This window comes from Microcaecilia unicolor, chromosome 8, assembly GCF_901765095.1.
Source record: "Microcaecilia unicolor chromosome 8, aMicUni1.1, whole genome shotgun sequence".
In the NCBI taxonomy this organism is placed as follows: Eukaryota; Metazoa; Chordata; class Amphibia; order Gymnophiona; family Siphonopidae; genus Microcaecilia; species Microcaecilia unicolor.
The window spans coordinates 244,630,816-244,647,031 of NC_044038.1; the positions used below are offsets into that span (position 1 = coordinate 244,630,816).

General features: G+C 41.9%; 1 protein-coding gene across 6 annotated transcripts in view; it reads left to right on the forward strand.

Annotated features, from left to right (window-relative positions):
- Positions 1–15,652, forward strand: part of RALGAPB (Ral GTPase activating protein non-catalytic beta subunit) — a 174,054-nt gene extending 158,402 nt beyond the window's left edge. For all 6 annotated transcript variants that reach the window (XM_030212441.1, XM_030212442.1, XM_030212443.1 and 3 more), the window contains 7 exons: positions 40–205; positions 1,569–1,691; positions 3,440–3,576; positions 3,816–3,924; positions 7,244–7,322; positions 12,903–13,051; positions 14,488–15,652. In XM_030212441.1, coding sequence (XP_030068301.1) covers positions 40–205; positions 1,569–1,691; positions 3,440–3,576; positions 3,816–3,924; positions 7,244–7,322; positions 12,903–13,051; positions 14,488–14,681 — 957 coding nt within the window. In that variant the 3' untranslated portion in view covers positions 14,682–15,652. The remainder of the gene's footprint in view (positions 1–39; positions 206–1,568; positions 1,692–3,439; positions 3,577–3,815; positions 3,925–7,243; positions 7,323–12,902; positions 13,052–14,487) is intronic.
- The last annotated feature ends 564 nt before the right edge of the window (positions 15,653–16,216 follow it).

Sequence of the window (16,216 nt, forward strand, 5' to 3'; positions counted from 1 at the left end):
AATGACTCTTTTTTTTCTATAACGTGGTATTATTTTCAGATCCTGAAGAATGTAGAGTCTTCCAGTAACATTCAGCCACATTTCCTCGAGTTCTTGTTGTCTCTGGGCTGGCCGGTTTCTGTGCGCAAGCATCCTGGCTGGTCAGGGCATATTTCAACCAGCTGGTCAATTAACAGTTGCAGTGACCATGAGGGGCAGGAACAAGGTAAGGTCAAATGGCTGTTTTAGTTTAAGATGAATTTATCATGCAGGTGAATTAGCAGCCCAGATAAAGTGTCCCTCATTCAACCATGCTTTCAAAAGAAAAGGGGGGGGGGATGGAGAACACAGCTCGAGTGTTCAGAAAGTCCAGTATAAGAAAAAGAGATTAAACTTTGTATCACTCTGAAAAATACAGTGGCATAGGGACCAGAGATGGCCCTGTAACATTATAGAAATTACTTCTATGCAGAAACCTGTTGAGAAATCCCTCGTAATGTTGCAGAGCTGAAAGGGATCCCTACATTCCATTTATGGGAAATACCAGTGTAGAGAGGCCCAGGTGGGATTTAAACAAAAAAATCCTACGGAACAGGATACTCTGTACTTGTGCATACTACAAATTAGAATTTTGAAGCAAAACATCGTACAAAGATATGTGACTATTTATGAACTCTTGATTGCTAATGAAAATGGTCCTAATAGAAGCAGGATGTCTTACAGGGAGCCATTTTCAAAAGTATGCAATGGAGCTTCTACGCTGCCCTCAAAGGGAGAAGTAGGCACATGCTTTCCTTTTGAAAATCATCTAAGGGGAAAAAATATACTTAACTTTGTACCTGCTCTTGCTGTGAATAATTCTTTCATCAAGCTCTATGTGCCTCCCTGACCTAACCTCAGCCCAGGAACCCCTGCACATAAATGTGGATAAAAGCACATGTGTCATTGAGCACGATCTCCGTATGTATAACAACCAATGTCATTGATTTAAAACTGTAACACTGTGCCATCTTGTAATATTTGAAATGTAAGAAACATCCTTGTATCTACCACAAGCCGAGTACTCATTTGCAACTTGCCTGCTTAGTAACTTGCCTGTTGGATGCTGCTTTCCACCTTGATTTGTTGAATTTGGTTGTACTGTACTCTGAAGCCCAGATATTCTGATCAGATACAGGCATATCATAGATATCATGCACGTTTTACCCTTGGAACAGCCCCAGTGATTGCAAACAGAGTGGGTGTAATCTTCATTTCTCAAATTTATTTTTACATTGCACGAAAGATGTTTCTTTTGGACTTCATAATGTAATATGTACAACAATATATCAAGGTGCATTTGGAAGTTCTTTTTAACTTGGGTACGTCCAGCTGTTGTAGGAGAGCAGCACTAAAAGACTCTGTCCTGGAGGAAGAGAACATCCTTTCTAACCATTGTTATTCTTGCAGCAGGTCCAAGATTGCATGACTGAGGCTTCAGACATCTTGCTTTGGCTTTCCTCAAGGCACATTGGGCAGTGTGTTCTTTGGGAGAAGGATGTGGGTAAAAATGAGCTGTCAAATGATCTGTGTCTTTGCTTTCTTCCCAGATGAATTGGTCTTAGCAGAGGACACAAGTGGAAGTATTTTTAATGGCGAAAAGAAGGTGCTGTATTACGCTGATGCCCTCACTGAAATTGCCTTTGTGGTTCCAACGCCAGTGGAGTCTTTATGTAAGAGCAATGAGTGTAGATCCTGCAGGCGCTTAAATGATGTTTTTTAGTTAAACGGGAGGCTGTGTATGAAGTGATGTTGAGGCAGACTATATTGTTTCTGTCTCTTTAAACTGATGAGAACGCAGAAAGTGTCTTGCTGGTTCAGAGCAAATCCTGCCTCAAACAGTAGCCATTCTGGCTCACTTGGAATCACCAGGCAGTCTGTTAGAAGAGTAGGTCATGCCAGGAAAATCATGAAGGTACAGCTGCAGAAGAAAGTGCAGATTTTACAGCAATTGTTTTGCTTTATGGCAATAAAATTATTTACAAAAATGATATAACACCAAAGAGTCTCTGTCTCATGGAACGATTTGCCTTTCTGTGCAATCACTGACTTAATATATTGAAATGGTCTACATTATTTAGGGGCCTTTCTACTAAAGTGATTACTGTAAAAAGTAATGTACAGTAAATGCGGGAGGCATGCCCAGCATCTGACCTGCATTTACCACGCAGAGCAACAGGTTTGTGCAGTTCAGCCATAGCAAAAATAAATAAATAATGCTGGTGACATGCTGTGACAGCACTCTTACATGCATATTTCCCTTCCTGTCTGATTCCTTCTGCCAAATCCTCAAGGACCTTCCGTCTCAGCCCCCTAGGCCTTATAGAGGTGATCCCTACCCCCTTCTGCTCTGGGTATGGATCAGAAAATGGCCACCATGACCTCTGGTGGTAGTGTCGTGGTACTACTAGTAGGGATCAGCCTTCATATGTAGAAGGCTGACCCTTACCAGAAAAGGAACCACTACCACAAACAATAGCTTCCGGATAAGAATGGGGTGTGATGGGCAGCTGGGGGGTTTGGAGAGTGGGAGAGGAGGGTTCCTATGGAGACATGTAGGCAGGGCTTTGGGCTGGAGGAGGAGCCTCTTGAGCTTTGCTGTTCAGGGAGTTAGGGGGATCAAAGTGGTATGCCTTCAGAGGGGTGTTATGGAATGTAATAGGGAAGGATCGGATGATGAGGGGGTGGGAGGGACTCAGGAGATGTAAAGTCCTTTTCTGCTTTATTGAAGTACTGACCAGTGAGAGTCTGCATAGGATACTTAAAGGTTATGTCACTAGTTCAGTAGTTCTCAGTCTTCATCTGCTGGTAGGAGAAGGCAAACTCCAAGTATCTGAACTGGTCTGGAGGGATTCCAGAAAATAAAATTAGAAGGGTGTAAAGTATGGGTGTGCAAAAGAGTGGGAAATTCTTGAAGGTGCTTTTCCCCCCAGTTCACACTTGTACTAAAAAGTTCCAGGAACATGGTGTGCACAAATCTTTTTTGGTGCCTCCTCTTCCTACCCTTCAGACCATGGGCTTGAAATGAGCTTTGCTTTTATCTATTTTCAACTATTTTTCAAACTTTGGCCTTTTGCAAGGTGTTTAATTGGTGCGTGCAATGACTTTGCCTAACCTGTCAAGACTCCTACTCTGGGATTTCTGAAACCAGGGAAATGAGCTCAGGTTTCACATTAGATCTTTTCTGAGCATAAATATTTTGGTACATAGGTGTATTTACAACTAATAATCTGCTTATATGAATCCGTGTGACTTACTACAGCCAATAATTATGGTGTCTGTAATCTGCTACCTCTTTGTACACCATGCCTGCCTTACAGTTTCTGTAATAGGCTCTGTGTAAAAGGAGTTGATGGGTCTTGATCCAGTAGTGGTAGAAGAGTAAACTGATTATATGTCTCTTTTTCTCTTGCTTCCACAGCTGATTCCATCGAAAGCACGGTCTCTGACCTGGATGGGGACTCAAACATGGACCTTCTCCCTGGGATACTGAAACAGCCATCCTTAACACTGGAACTCTTCCCTAATAACACAGACAACCTTAGTTCCTCACAGCGGGTGTGTATAGATAATATCAGTTCATGTAAAATGTGCCAAAATAAATCTGTCAAAACACACAATTGTATAGTTAAGCTCAAGATAATTCTGCTGTTTTCACTACTAACACATTAATAAACAAGTTTGGGCCTGAAGGTAAAATTGGTTTCCAGCTTTAGTTCTGGTTCCTTTGGGCCAGTATTCTTTGCAGTCTTCTCTGTATAATGGGAATGCTCTTTCTCTTCTTGGGTCTCCTCCAGCTGAGCCCTACATCCAGGGCGAAGAAGTTACCCCCCGGCCGGACTATTCCTCCTATGGGTCCTGAGACCAAAGTTACCGTAGTCTGGATTGAACAGTATGACGATCTAGGTAGTTGACACAGTTCTTTCTCGAGTTAATGTAATTGTATTTTTAATAGTTTAAATGTTTTCATTCTCATTATTCATAAAGAAGATCAGAAGCAAGGTGAATCTTAATGTTTTAGTTTGCTTGAACTACTGACAATAACTTGAGACACGTGATTTTTGTTGTACTACTATCTTGGTACTGAGGGGAGAAATGACTGGTTTGGTTCCTTTTTATCTGCTTATTTATTTAGTAGGATTTATTTACCGCCTTTTTGAAGGAATTCACTCAGAATAGATCAAACATGAGCAATAGGCAATTACAGCAGTAAAAATATTCAAATAATACAGAGTATGGCATGGTCTACTACTTACAATGTCAACACAATATGTAATAGAACATTTTAATTGATAGTGAGAGGTAAAGCAAAGATGTAACAAATAGGAAGGTAGGAGAGTAAGAAGAGTTAGAAAGTGGCACACGAGGTCAGAGAGATTCTTCTACCATTGCATGCTAAGGTGCTGCAGCGCTGTTTGTAATTAGAAACCCATTGTAGCACGAGTGAAAGGCCTGAATGTAGAAGTATGAGGGTTGCATGTAAACCGTGGCCTGAGTGAAGGAGAAGTTTTATCCTTTTACATTGACACTTGTAGACTGCTGCTACTGTTTGCACATGTTGATATTCCAAGATGCAGCAGTTTCAAAGGGGTATGGTTTGGCTAGGTGAAAAATGCATGCATAGTTTTCATTTTACATTGGGAATGTGTGTATAAGTATGTGTGTGTGTATATTTTTTTTTATTATTTATTTATTTTTTTTATTTCCATGTCACCTTTTTGCACCTGCTCCCAGGCATTTGAATGTGCCAACTACCTATTCATTTGGACCTGGAGTCTCCAGCAGTGATTGAGCAGGGCAGTTGTGCTAACCTCTGTGGTGTGAAACACCACCTCAAAATGCATTAAAAGGATTTATTTCACATGGATTCTTAATTGACTCCACTTGTATGTGCAGCTTTATGAAATCTGGTCCATACACATATAAGCACAGTCAAAAACATGTGTATGTTGCAAGATCAGTAGCACATGTGCAGTTACTGGTACGTGTGTAGAGTTGTCTTTTGTTCTGAAATGGCTGCTCTGACACATGTATTTGCTGCCGTCCTTGTATGTATTTTACAGAAAGGCCTTTCTAGAGTCTCATGTATTTATTTATTTATTTAACACATTTGTGCCCCACATCTTCCCACCAATTTGCAGGCTCAATGTGGCTAACATCAAACCGTAAAGGCAGTCACCAATCCGGTAACTATACAAATAACATAGTGTAGAGGACTGGGGATCAAAAAAACAGGGTATAAAGGGTCAAAGTGGTCAATACGGTCCATTAATTTGCTGTGTTGCAGAATATAGGGACTTATGTTGGATCCTTGGGGTAGGCCTTTCCAAATAAGCTGGTCTCGAGTGATTTCCTGAAATTAAGGTGATTGTGGATTGTTTTCACAGCTTTTGGCAGTGCATTCCATAGTTGTGTACTTATAAAGGAGAAGGTGGATGCATAAGTGGATTTATATTTGAGACCGTTGCAGTTAGGGTAATGGAGGTTTAAGTATGAACGGGATGATCTGGATATATTCTTGGAAGGTAGATTGATTAGGTTTGTCATGTATCCAGGGGCTTCTCCGTAAAGAATTTTGTGGACTAGAGTGCAGATTTTGAAGGTGATACGTTCCTTAATTGGAAGCCAGTGCAGTTTCTCTCGAAGGGGTTTAGCACTATGGAATTTGGATTTTCCATAGACTAATCTGGCTGCTGTGTTTTGGGCGGTCTGTAGTTTCTTTGTAAGTTCTTTACATCCTGCATGTATTCCGTTGCAGTAGTCTAAGTGGCATAATACCATTGATTGTATTAGATTATGAAATACTTCTCTCGGGAAGAAAGATTTTATCCGTTTAAGTTTCCACAATGAAAAGAACATTTTCTTTGTAGTGGAGTTTATTTGGCTTTCGAGTGTTAGATTGCGATCGATTATAACACCAAGTTTTTTTAGGCTCTCAGAGATAGTAAGGGTAATATTTGGGGTGTTTAAGGTTGAAGGTTTGAACTTATTGTGTTGAGATGAAAGGATAAGGCAGTGCGTTTTCTCAGTATTTAGTTTCAGTTGAAAAGAATTTGCCCATAAGTTCATGGTGTTCAAACCAAGATTAATTTCTTTGGTGGTTTCAGACAGGTCGTGTCTGAAGGGAATGTAAATTGTGACATCATCTGCATAGATGAATGGGTTAAGGCCTAGATTGGATAAGGACTTGGCCAAAGGGATCAACATGATGTTAAAGAGTGTTGGGGATAATGGTGAACCTTGGGGGTCTCCACAGTCCGCTTTCCACAGTGGTGAAATGTTTGAATTAGATTTTACTTGATATGTTCTAGAGGTTAGAAAGCCCTTAATCCATCTATGTAAAATTGCAGGGGAAGTGTGAATGTCCTGCCCTGGACCTTCCAGCTCCTTCCTTGATTTTCTCTGTAAAAAGAGGGCTTTTAGTCTGCTACAGCTACCAAGGCATCTTCATTAAGACCTACCTGTAACTCCAGACTTCCTAAGCAACCATTGAGAGACTCAGCCTGCCTGACTGGCTCGTAGGGGGTCATTTTATAAAGGGGATGGGATTCCATATGTAAAGCATGTTTTAAACATAGAAGGGAGCTTTTATAAAATTGTAAAAAAAAAAAAATGCACAATCTGACTGTGGACATTCCTAGAGGTCTACTTTGGGTGGTCTAGAAGTGCACACCCTTACTCCTCCTGACCAGACGTGAATTCGTGCATCGGGTTTTATGCACTGTTGGGGATGGGTTTTGGACTATCTTATAAAGGCACGTAGGCAGCCATGTTTTCCTTATAAAATGGGCTCCTTTTTGGACTTCTTACAAAGGCAGTCATTAGCAAAATAGTAGCAGCAGATAAGAGGACGACAAGCAGAGTAAAGAGAAAAGTGGGGGAGGTGTAATACAGTGATAAGAATGAGATACTATCATAAAACCAGGCCCTTAAAGTAAAAAGCTCAGGTCACAGGCAGAAAGATGGACACAATTTCCTCATTAGGCATTCTGCTACCCTTGTATAAGAATTCCTAAACCATCTAGAATAGTCGAGAGGTATATGTGGAGCTGTGATTTTATGTAATATAAAATATAAAAGTATGTGAAATAGTTTGAAAGTGAAAATGCAGGATCAAACAGAGAAATCGAGCCAGGATACAGGTAAGTTGATATTTTAGGACAGTGTATGATTAAATTATATGTTTAGAAAGTCACTGAACATGAGTTTATTAATTTTCCTACAGAAAATTTTCCCCTGTCTGACTTGCTGTCAGAAACCAGTACGGGCATAGAAACAGCAGCCAATAGTAATGCTTCAATCAGGTATGAGTCACAGATGTATTTTTTGAGGGTTTTCTCTTGCTGGATGATGTAATGATGTAATTTTTTTTGTGTATGTCTGTTCTGTTTTATATTATGAATGTGACTTTGTGATCCACTAAGAAATTAGGATTAAGCAGTATATACATTGTATAATAAATAAGTACTGGCCATGGCTTGTCTTGAGACAGCCTTTTTATCCTTTCCTTGTGTATTGATATGCAAAATACATCATAAAATGGCTTCTTTATGGCCTTTTGATGTCTGGCTTGTCCCATCTGGTAGAGACTCTGCATGTCAGCATGGCTCATCTCAGGTTTGAGGTTCTGCTAGCACTTTGCTCTTCAGCATCCAGTCAAGTATAACAGGTTACAGTCCATCTGCATACTCGCATTGGTGATAACACTCATGTTCTTGGGCTTCCACCAGCTGACTAGGAGGCATGCCCTGTAGTATTACTTCATGATAACAGAGCAGTGGCCCCTACTTTAGGCTTAGATCCCTCCGAAATTATAGCACTAGGTTGCCTGGTTGGTGGGGATGCTCAATCCCTGCCCCCTCCACCCGTGCTGCTTGAGCCATGAGAAAACTGGCAGGGTACTCCAGCCTCTGACACCAGCACTTCCACACATGCTCAGTTCAATCAGTATGGCCAAGACAGAACCCTTTTGTTTTTCCTCCAAATCCACTTTTCCCTTTCTTTCCCTCCTTTTTCTGTTTCTATGCGTAACACTATCATCCCCCTGCTTCCTTTTCCTCCACTGCTGTAACAATTCAAATCCAGGTTAAAAACCAACTTCTTTTTTTTTTTTAATTCTTAAACCTTGATTTGCTCTTTTGTAGCCTTGTTGTTTCAACTATTTCTTAATATATTAATTTCAAATGTCTCTTATGTCTTGTGTGTTTGTCTTGATAGATTGCAAGCTCTTCCAAGCAGGGACTGTCTCTTGTGTAGTTATAAGGCATTGCGTATGCCTAGTAGCAGAGGCGTATCTGTGTGGGGCCACAGGGGCCTGGGCCCCCACAGATTTCGCCCTGGACCCCCCTACCGCCGTCACCTACCCCCGCCGAGGTCCACTTCCTCCTGCTTGCCGGTGCCTTTTACTTCAGCTGGCAGGGGACCCCAACCCCCACTAGCCCAGCCGAGGTCTTGTTTAAGTTTTTTTCCTTGTACTGTGCTGTAAAAGCTGCATCCCTTCCCTTCCAGTTTCGGACGGAGTCTGACGTCGCAGCATGTTGACGTCCTGCATGTACAACGTGCTGCGACGTCAGACTCCATCCGAAACTGGAAGGGAAGGGATGCAGCTTTTACAGCACAGTACGAGGAAGAAAACTTAAACAAGACCTCGGCTGGGCTGGCGGGGGTTGGGGTCCCCTGCCAGCTGAAGTAAAAGGCACCGGCAGGCAGGAGGAAGCGGACCTCAGTGGGGGGGGGGGGCTATAATGTGCCCTCTCACTCTAGCCCCTGCCCCCCCTACCGCTGAACCTCAGATACGCCCCTGCCTAGTAGTTCTTCAGAAGTGATCAGATGTAGCAATAATTCTTGAGAAGTGATTTAAAAAAGAATGATCAATTGCTTGGTAGCCACTTTTTGGTACAAAACAGTGCAGAGTATTCTGAGAATTTATTTTTCCAGTTTTAAATTGTAAACCACTTTGGATTTTTTTCTCAAAAGGCAGTATATCAAGTCTTAATAATCATAAACATTTTGGGCACTAAAATTCAAGGCAGTGTTGAACAGTGAGAGTTGAAATATTGGGTCCACACTGCAGGGCACCTAAAAAGACTGAGGAGAATGATAATTGTGATGAGAGGATCGACCTGACAGCTGGCTCTGTCTGGCGTGCTGTGAGAATCCTAATAACCAGAAGGCCTAGCGGTAGTTCGCGCATTCAAGTAGCCTGGTCTTAAGAGGTCAGATGTTTGAATAAAAATGTGGCTATGTTAGGACAGTTTGCAGGTGGGATGTGGGAGAGAAGTACAGTAATTAAAGATTATTTTATGCTCATCTGCTTGAGACGATGGAATACGAGTGAGGGTGGCAAAAAGACTCTCCTGTAGAAGGAGGTACTTCTGTGGTCACATCCTGTGGCTGGCGATCGGGATATGTCCTTGATACTGCAGGAAGACATATGTTCGTCTTTTCTGCTATTATGAAGGGCCTGGCACCTACTGAAAAATTGCGAATGAGGAAGAAAGGGTTGAAAGGGTTCATTTCAGCACTGTACAAGGTAGTGGTACAGAATGGGTTCATAAATTTCAGTATATGAATGGTGGGTGGATTTAGGGGAGGCATTACCTGAGAAGCGTTGGGGACAGGTGTTTTCCAATGGAAATGGGACCTCAGTGCAGTGGCTTAGCAGGGGGGTCTGCCACCCAGGGTGGGGCGGTTCACCGTTGCACCCCCCCCCCCCCCCCCCCGGGTGCAGCATGATGACATCCCCCCCCCCCCTCGGCGCATTGACATCCCCCCCAACCAGTTCCCACACCCTACCTTTAAAAAGAATATTGGAATCCGAGGCGAGGCGCAGCCCCTCGCGCCTGCCCTGCACGTAAAAGAAATGTGGACCGTCGGGCCTTCCCTCGCTCTGTCTGTCCCGCCCTTGCGGAAATAGGAAATTGCATCAGCGGAGGGCGGGACAGATAGAGCGAGGGAAGGCCCGACAGTCCACATTTCTTTTACATGCAGGGCAGGCGTGAGGCGCTGCGCCTCACCTTGGATTCCAATATTCTTTTTAAAGGTAGGGTGCGGGAGCTGGTCGGGGGGGTGTCGATGCGCCAAGGGGGGAGAGCTGGCAGGGAGCACACCCCCCCCCCCCTGAGCTGACACCCGGGGCGGACCGCCCCTCCCGCCCCCCCCCCCCCCCTTGCTACGCCACTGCCTCAGTGTCAATCTGAATTAAAGAGCATAACTTGATCATTTTGTTAAGATGGCATTTAACTCCAGGGAGACTGCAAAGAATGTACCTGTCAATACCAGGGCTCTACTGGAAACAATGTGGGGACTGGGGGAGTGTCCTAAGGTAAAAATGTTTTGGGTACAGATACAAAAAAAAATTCTTGGACTGTGTGTAGGTGGGAATATGCATCGGTCTCAAAACTTTATTTAGTAGGGCTATGGAAAAAGGAGACTCCACACAAATAGAAAAAAAGTGGTTATAGCCAAGATGGCCGCGGTATGATTGGCGTCAGCGGACGCGTTACGATCCAGCTCTAGCAGACACTGGAAAGAGAGCCTTACCTGCCGTTTGTGATGGGTAAGAGACGGGGGAAGGTCAGGGAGATTCCCTCTCTCCCTGGAAGTAAACCCCCGCTCCAACAGTCGACACTCGAGCGGTTTGGAATCGCCTCCGGTTCAGATGTGACATCTACTCCTGCTGCTGGAGCCAGCGTATCAGAGCTGGCCGACAGTGTTAACGGGGCTTCCCTGAGCCCTGTTTTACGTGCAGCGCCCCCTCAACCAGGAAGGGAGTGCTTCGTGATGAGTCCTGTTGTTCAAACCCCGATGGGAGAAGAGAGCATTCAGGGAGGGAACCTACACGAAGCCGGAACAAACGCTGCCAGCTTGAATATACCAGAGGGTAGTTCTGCTCCTGTAGTTTCTACTACAATTGTGAGTATCCTGGAACAAACTGCTAGAGCACCTCAACTGGTTTTCGAGGGGAAAGAAAAACCTGCTATTGTGACGTTAGAGTCACTTTGGGAACTGAATTCCTCCACTCTCTCTGCCTTACAGACTTTGATATCAAAGAATACTGAAAGTATCAAGGTTATAGCCGAGACTGCATTAAAACAATTACAAATTAATGATTACCAAGCTATGGAGGTAAAAACTCTATCTGAAAAATTTGCAAAAATGGAACTTGTGGAACAATCTTTGATTAAGGAGAGATGTTTTGCCTCTAAGTGCTTGGAGTACTTGGAGAACCAATCGAAGAGACTTAACCTGCGTATTATAAACTTTCCAAAATCGCCACTTATTACTCCAGTACAGATGGTTAAGAAATATCTAGTGGAAGTTCTGGGAATGTCTGATAGCTCACTGCCACCCATTACAAGAGCATATTATTTACAGAGTACTGGTAAAGTACTAGATAATTTAAATCCTTCAGGTGGAATGAATTTGACTGAGTTCCTAGAATCTTCTCTGGAGGTGGTCACGCAAAGTACAACTTTGTTGGTGACATTCGCCCTGGAGATAGATAGAGATGCAGTGCTTAGGCTGTCCTTGAGACATCTCAATTCTTTATTTTTGGGTTCAAAAGTAAGGGTTTTCCCGGATTTATCCAGGGAAACCCAGAAGAGACGTAAGTTATTTTTGCTACTGCGTTTAAGGGTAGTAGCACTTGGTGCAAATTTTCAATTAAAGTACCCTTGTGTTTGTAGGATTCTATACCAAACAAAGCAATTTCAGTTTTTTGAACCCAATCAATTGGAGGATTTTTTGAAAAGCAAAGAGGGTGTGATTGTGAGAATTTAGACCCAAATGTAACACTGTATAGCAGCCTGGAATAGGTCATTCTGAATATGACGCAATCTTTGGATAAGTATAATTGATTGAGCTTTGTTATATTAGCTTATAATTATATATATTTTTCCTCTTGGGTCAATTACATTTATTTGTGGTCGATAGCTATTATTTGTTTCTTAGAAGTATGATTTTGTAATTAAAGATGGAATTATTGCATGTATCGTGTAATATTCAAGATTGATTGAATATTGTATAATGAAAAAATTTGGAAAAAAAAAAAAAGTGGTTATAGTGTCTTTCAGCTGCAAGGGTGAAAATAGTGCAGAGATGGAAACAAGCAACTCCAACAAGCCTAGCTCAGAGGAAGACAAGACTGGGGGTGGGGAGTAATATTAATGGAGAAACTCACTGGAATTCACCATACTATTCTATTCTAATCTTGTGATTTATAGTCCACACTGATCTCATCAGATTCTAGGCAGATACAGAAATTAACAGTTGTAGCTTACAATTTAAGCAGTTGCATCGTAATAATTAAGTTTTTTCTACTTTTCGAAAAATAAAATAACACGAAATTTGTCTAAAACCCCTTAAAATGGCCATTATTTTTCCATTCTTTTCTCTTTGGTCTGCTTCAATGGTTATCTGAAAAAGAGCAGTCCTTATCTTTGCATTCACCTTAGAGTTGTGCCTGCATCCCCCTGCTTATCTGCAGAGAAAGTGTAATTGCTTACCTTTAACAGGGATTCCAGGTAGATGACAGGAAAATAAAGGCACTTACCCCCCCCCCCCAACCCCACAAAGAAAGAGAGCAGTGTCAAAAAAAATAGAAACAAGGTCGTGACTCTCACATTCTAGGTCTGAACAGGCTGGGAGGAGGAGGGTCCATGTGGCAGCGTGGGAACCCCTGCACAAGCATAGAGAAATCAAAAAAAGATTTCTCTGTGCTTAGTGAGTTCCTGCACACAGGCTATGCCAGCATGACATCCCTGTAGAATGCATTGCCCTGCTATTACAGGTAAATAAACTATGCTTGTTCTTGATATCCCTAGCTGTAAGAAAATACGCCATTATTTTGATAACGTTTTTTTTTTCCCACCCACCCCCTTCAGGACAACCATACCTGAAAAAGAGGTTCCTGTTATCTTCATCCATCCCTTAAGAACTGGTTTATTCCGAGTAAAAGTGCAAGGAGCTGCTGGGAAATTCAACATGGTCATCCCACTGGTGGATGGGATGGTGGTCAGCAGAAGAGCTCTGGGTAAGATCGTTAGTCACATAATTCACGACCCTAGCAAGATTGGAGACTTAGAACACTTTATTCCCATTAGCAGTCACAGTTCCTGAATAGGATTTCCTAATTGTAGAAAAGATGTTTGAAACACTGTGAGGGCAATTCTGAAAAATACATCAGTGACAATCCTCTACGTAGTTTACCATGCAACAAAAGAGTTGGTTCAAAGTTTTTTTTGTGAGGTTCTTTACAAACAGAGAGTTGCAGTAGTCCATCTGAGTCAAAATTAGCAATTTATTTGCTGCATTTGTATCCCACATTTTCCCACCTCTTTGCAGGCTCAATGTGGCTTACGATTCTTCTACAAATAGGAGCAAATCCATCTAAATTGTCTATGTTTTTAAAAACATTTTCTTAGCAAGGTTATTATCTTGAAGTTCAATAGACATGGCAGAATCTAATATCACTACCACGCTAGAGGTTTTCTCAACCAAAAGGGAGGAATCATTACCTAATGGACCCTTACTTAAATCAGAAATTCAACCAAAGAATTTAAGGCTTATCTGTAGTTAGCTTTAGAAGATAAGATAAAGACCAAGTTCTGATCTTATCTATGCACATTTTGATCCTGAAATATGAATAATGCAGATCTGTAACAATATAAAAATATCGTCCACATATGAAAACAAAATGTTCCTTCCCCAAGAGCCAGCAAACCTAAAGAACCCATTTAGATGCTAATTAAGTGAGACCAGAGAGCCCTGAGAAACTCCACATGGTGGCTGCCATGAGGAAAATAATTCTTCATTCTTAATAATTTGGTAACACCTATTTCTCAGAAAATCATTAAACCAACAAAATACATTGTTAGTGATTCTTGATTAAGCCAGTTTACACTTCAAAATATCATGATCAACTGTATCGAAGGTTGCTGAAATATAGTCAATAGGTCCTTTTCCTGGAGAGCTTACAAGCTAAATTACACCTGTGACAGTGAAGGGCAAAGTGGCTTGTTGAAGGTCAGATGGTAGTGTCAGTGGGGAAAGGATTTGAACCCTAGTTTCCCTGGCTCTCAGGCCACAGTTCTAACCTCTAGGCTACTCCGTCCTGTGGTAATTGGGAGAATATTGTATGACTGATGCCAATTTCTTTGGTCCACCACTTTTAACAAAAAGCTTTATAAGTTTCTGCTCTACCTGTTTCCTCCCACCTTGTGTGCACCTTGAGAACTTTAAGGGATTTGGAATTTTTAAGAAATCCCAGTGAGTCATAAACTCATCTGGTGTAGTATATGTGAAATGTGGCGATCTCTGCATCCGTTAAATGTTAATGGATTTGCTATTGCTTCAAATGGGATTTTTTTTTCAGGGGCTTCCAAAAATGCTGGAGCAGCTTAGAAGCCCAAGGAAGGATTGTTCTCTTTTCTGTCTTCTAAACAAGATCTACCTTCCTCTCTTTCATAGGTTTCTTAGTACGTCAGACTGTAATTAATATCTGTCGGAGGAAACGACTTGAAAGTGACTCGTACAACCCTCCCCATGTCCGCAGGAAGCAGAAGATCACAGATATTATCAATAAATACAGGAATAAGCAACTGGAGCCGGAATTTTATACATCACTGTTCCATGAAGCTGGACTCAAGAACTGCAGCCCTTAGATCCCTAGGCTGTTGCCAAAATCTTTGGATCAGAAACAAAGTGGCTGCGTAAACTACAGCAAAAAAAAATATTGGGCAACCAAAATTAGAAAGTGTCGCCATCAGGCATTCTGCACAAAAAAAAAAAAGGTCGTACCTCTGGGGTTCACCCCACCACTACTCACAATCTCCATGCCGGGTGGGAAAGAAAGAGAAGAACCAGACCATGAAACCTAACCCATGGAGAGACCACTGTCAAACCCACTCCTTGCTTTGGCTATATTTTCATTCATTTCTAAAGCAACCTGAGTGCAGGAAGTCTTTGGGACCCATGAAGAGAGACGGTGGAAATCAGTGGAAAATGGGTGATTAATGTTATCAGTCACCAAGGATTTCTGACCAGCAAAAGCTTGAAATAATTTTCCTTCCTAGTTATTATATAATAGATAATATCCAGCACCTCTGGATGTAGGCCTCCATAGCCTTATAGTAAATATGCATACATCGCAACAAGCTAAATTGATATCTATTTTTCTTAAATTATATAATAGTGTGATGAAATTTGCAGTTCTTTGCAGGCAGAGCATGCCAGGAGGCAAGTTTGGGCTGCTGTTCAGTTAGTGTAGAACTGAAACAGATCATCATGGTTGTAAGCCTCGCCTCTAATCCAAGTGTTTGCCAGTGGGTAAGGGTTTATTTCAGTGTGATAGTACAAACCTGTAATTATGGTGGAGGAGGAATCACAAAGTCTTCAGATATTTCAGGGAGTTTGTCAGCTTCACCGTGATTTTCAAGGCTTGTATGGTCATATAGTACAATAAACCAACCTCACGTGCAGTGACCAAAATTAAAGGTGGGGTTTAAATCATGATTAATTGGTCTCTAAAGGAGCATAACTGTCCTTGCTCTGATGCCACAAGCAACGGGATTGCTATTTTACTGTATTCGTATTTATTGCTTTTTTGCAAAGTAAAGATCGCACATTTACTTTAGCATTGAGAGCGTTTCCTGAAGTCTTTCCTTCCAGTATATGTTAAAATATTAACCCTTTTGCAGTGAAAAAAATCACAGGGCATTGTTATCCATTAGTGTACAAGTAGACCTTTTTTTTGCTTGGCATGTTCCTCCAGGAGTTTATGGGCTTCCAGCTTATCAGAATCAGTTAAAATTGGTGTACTGTAGCATGAGCCTACTTGTGGATTTGTTTTCCCTATTTCATATCCTTTCCTACACTCTTAAGCCCAATCACTGCAGTGACAATCCTGAAATAGGGACAACATACTTGGATTACATTATGTAACTTTCTACTATTCCAGAACCTGTGGGATAGTTGTGTCCATCAACCAGTAGGTGGAGATAGAGAACTGAAAACTAAACTGAGACATCTCTCTCTTGCCATCCAGTCAAGCTCCTCAGTATTTTCTGTCTCCAGCAGGTGGATAGACACTTTTCAGCTTCTGGTTCTGAGTGATTTACTCCTGGTCCCCAGTTGAGCTTTGCAGGTGGCTTGAGTCTGCTGAGTCATATCTGCAATGTCTTCAGGTCCGTGTTTGTGG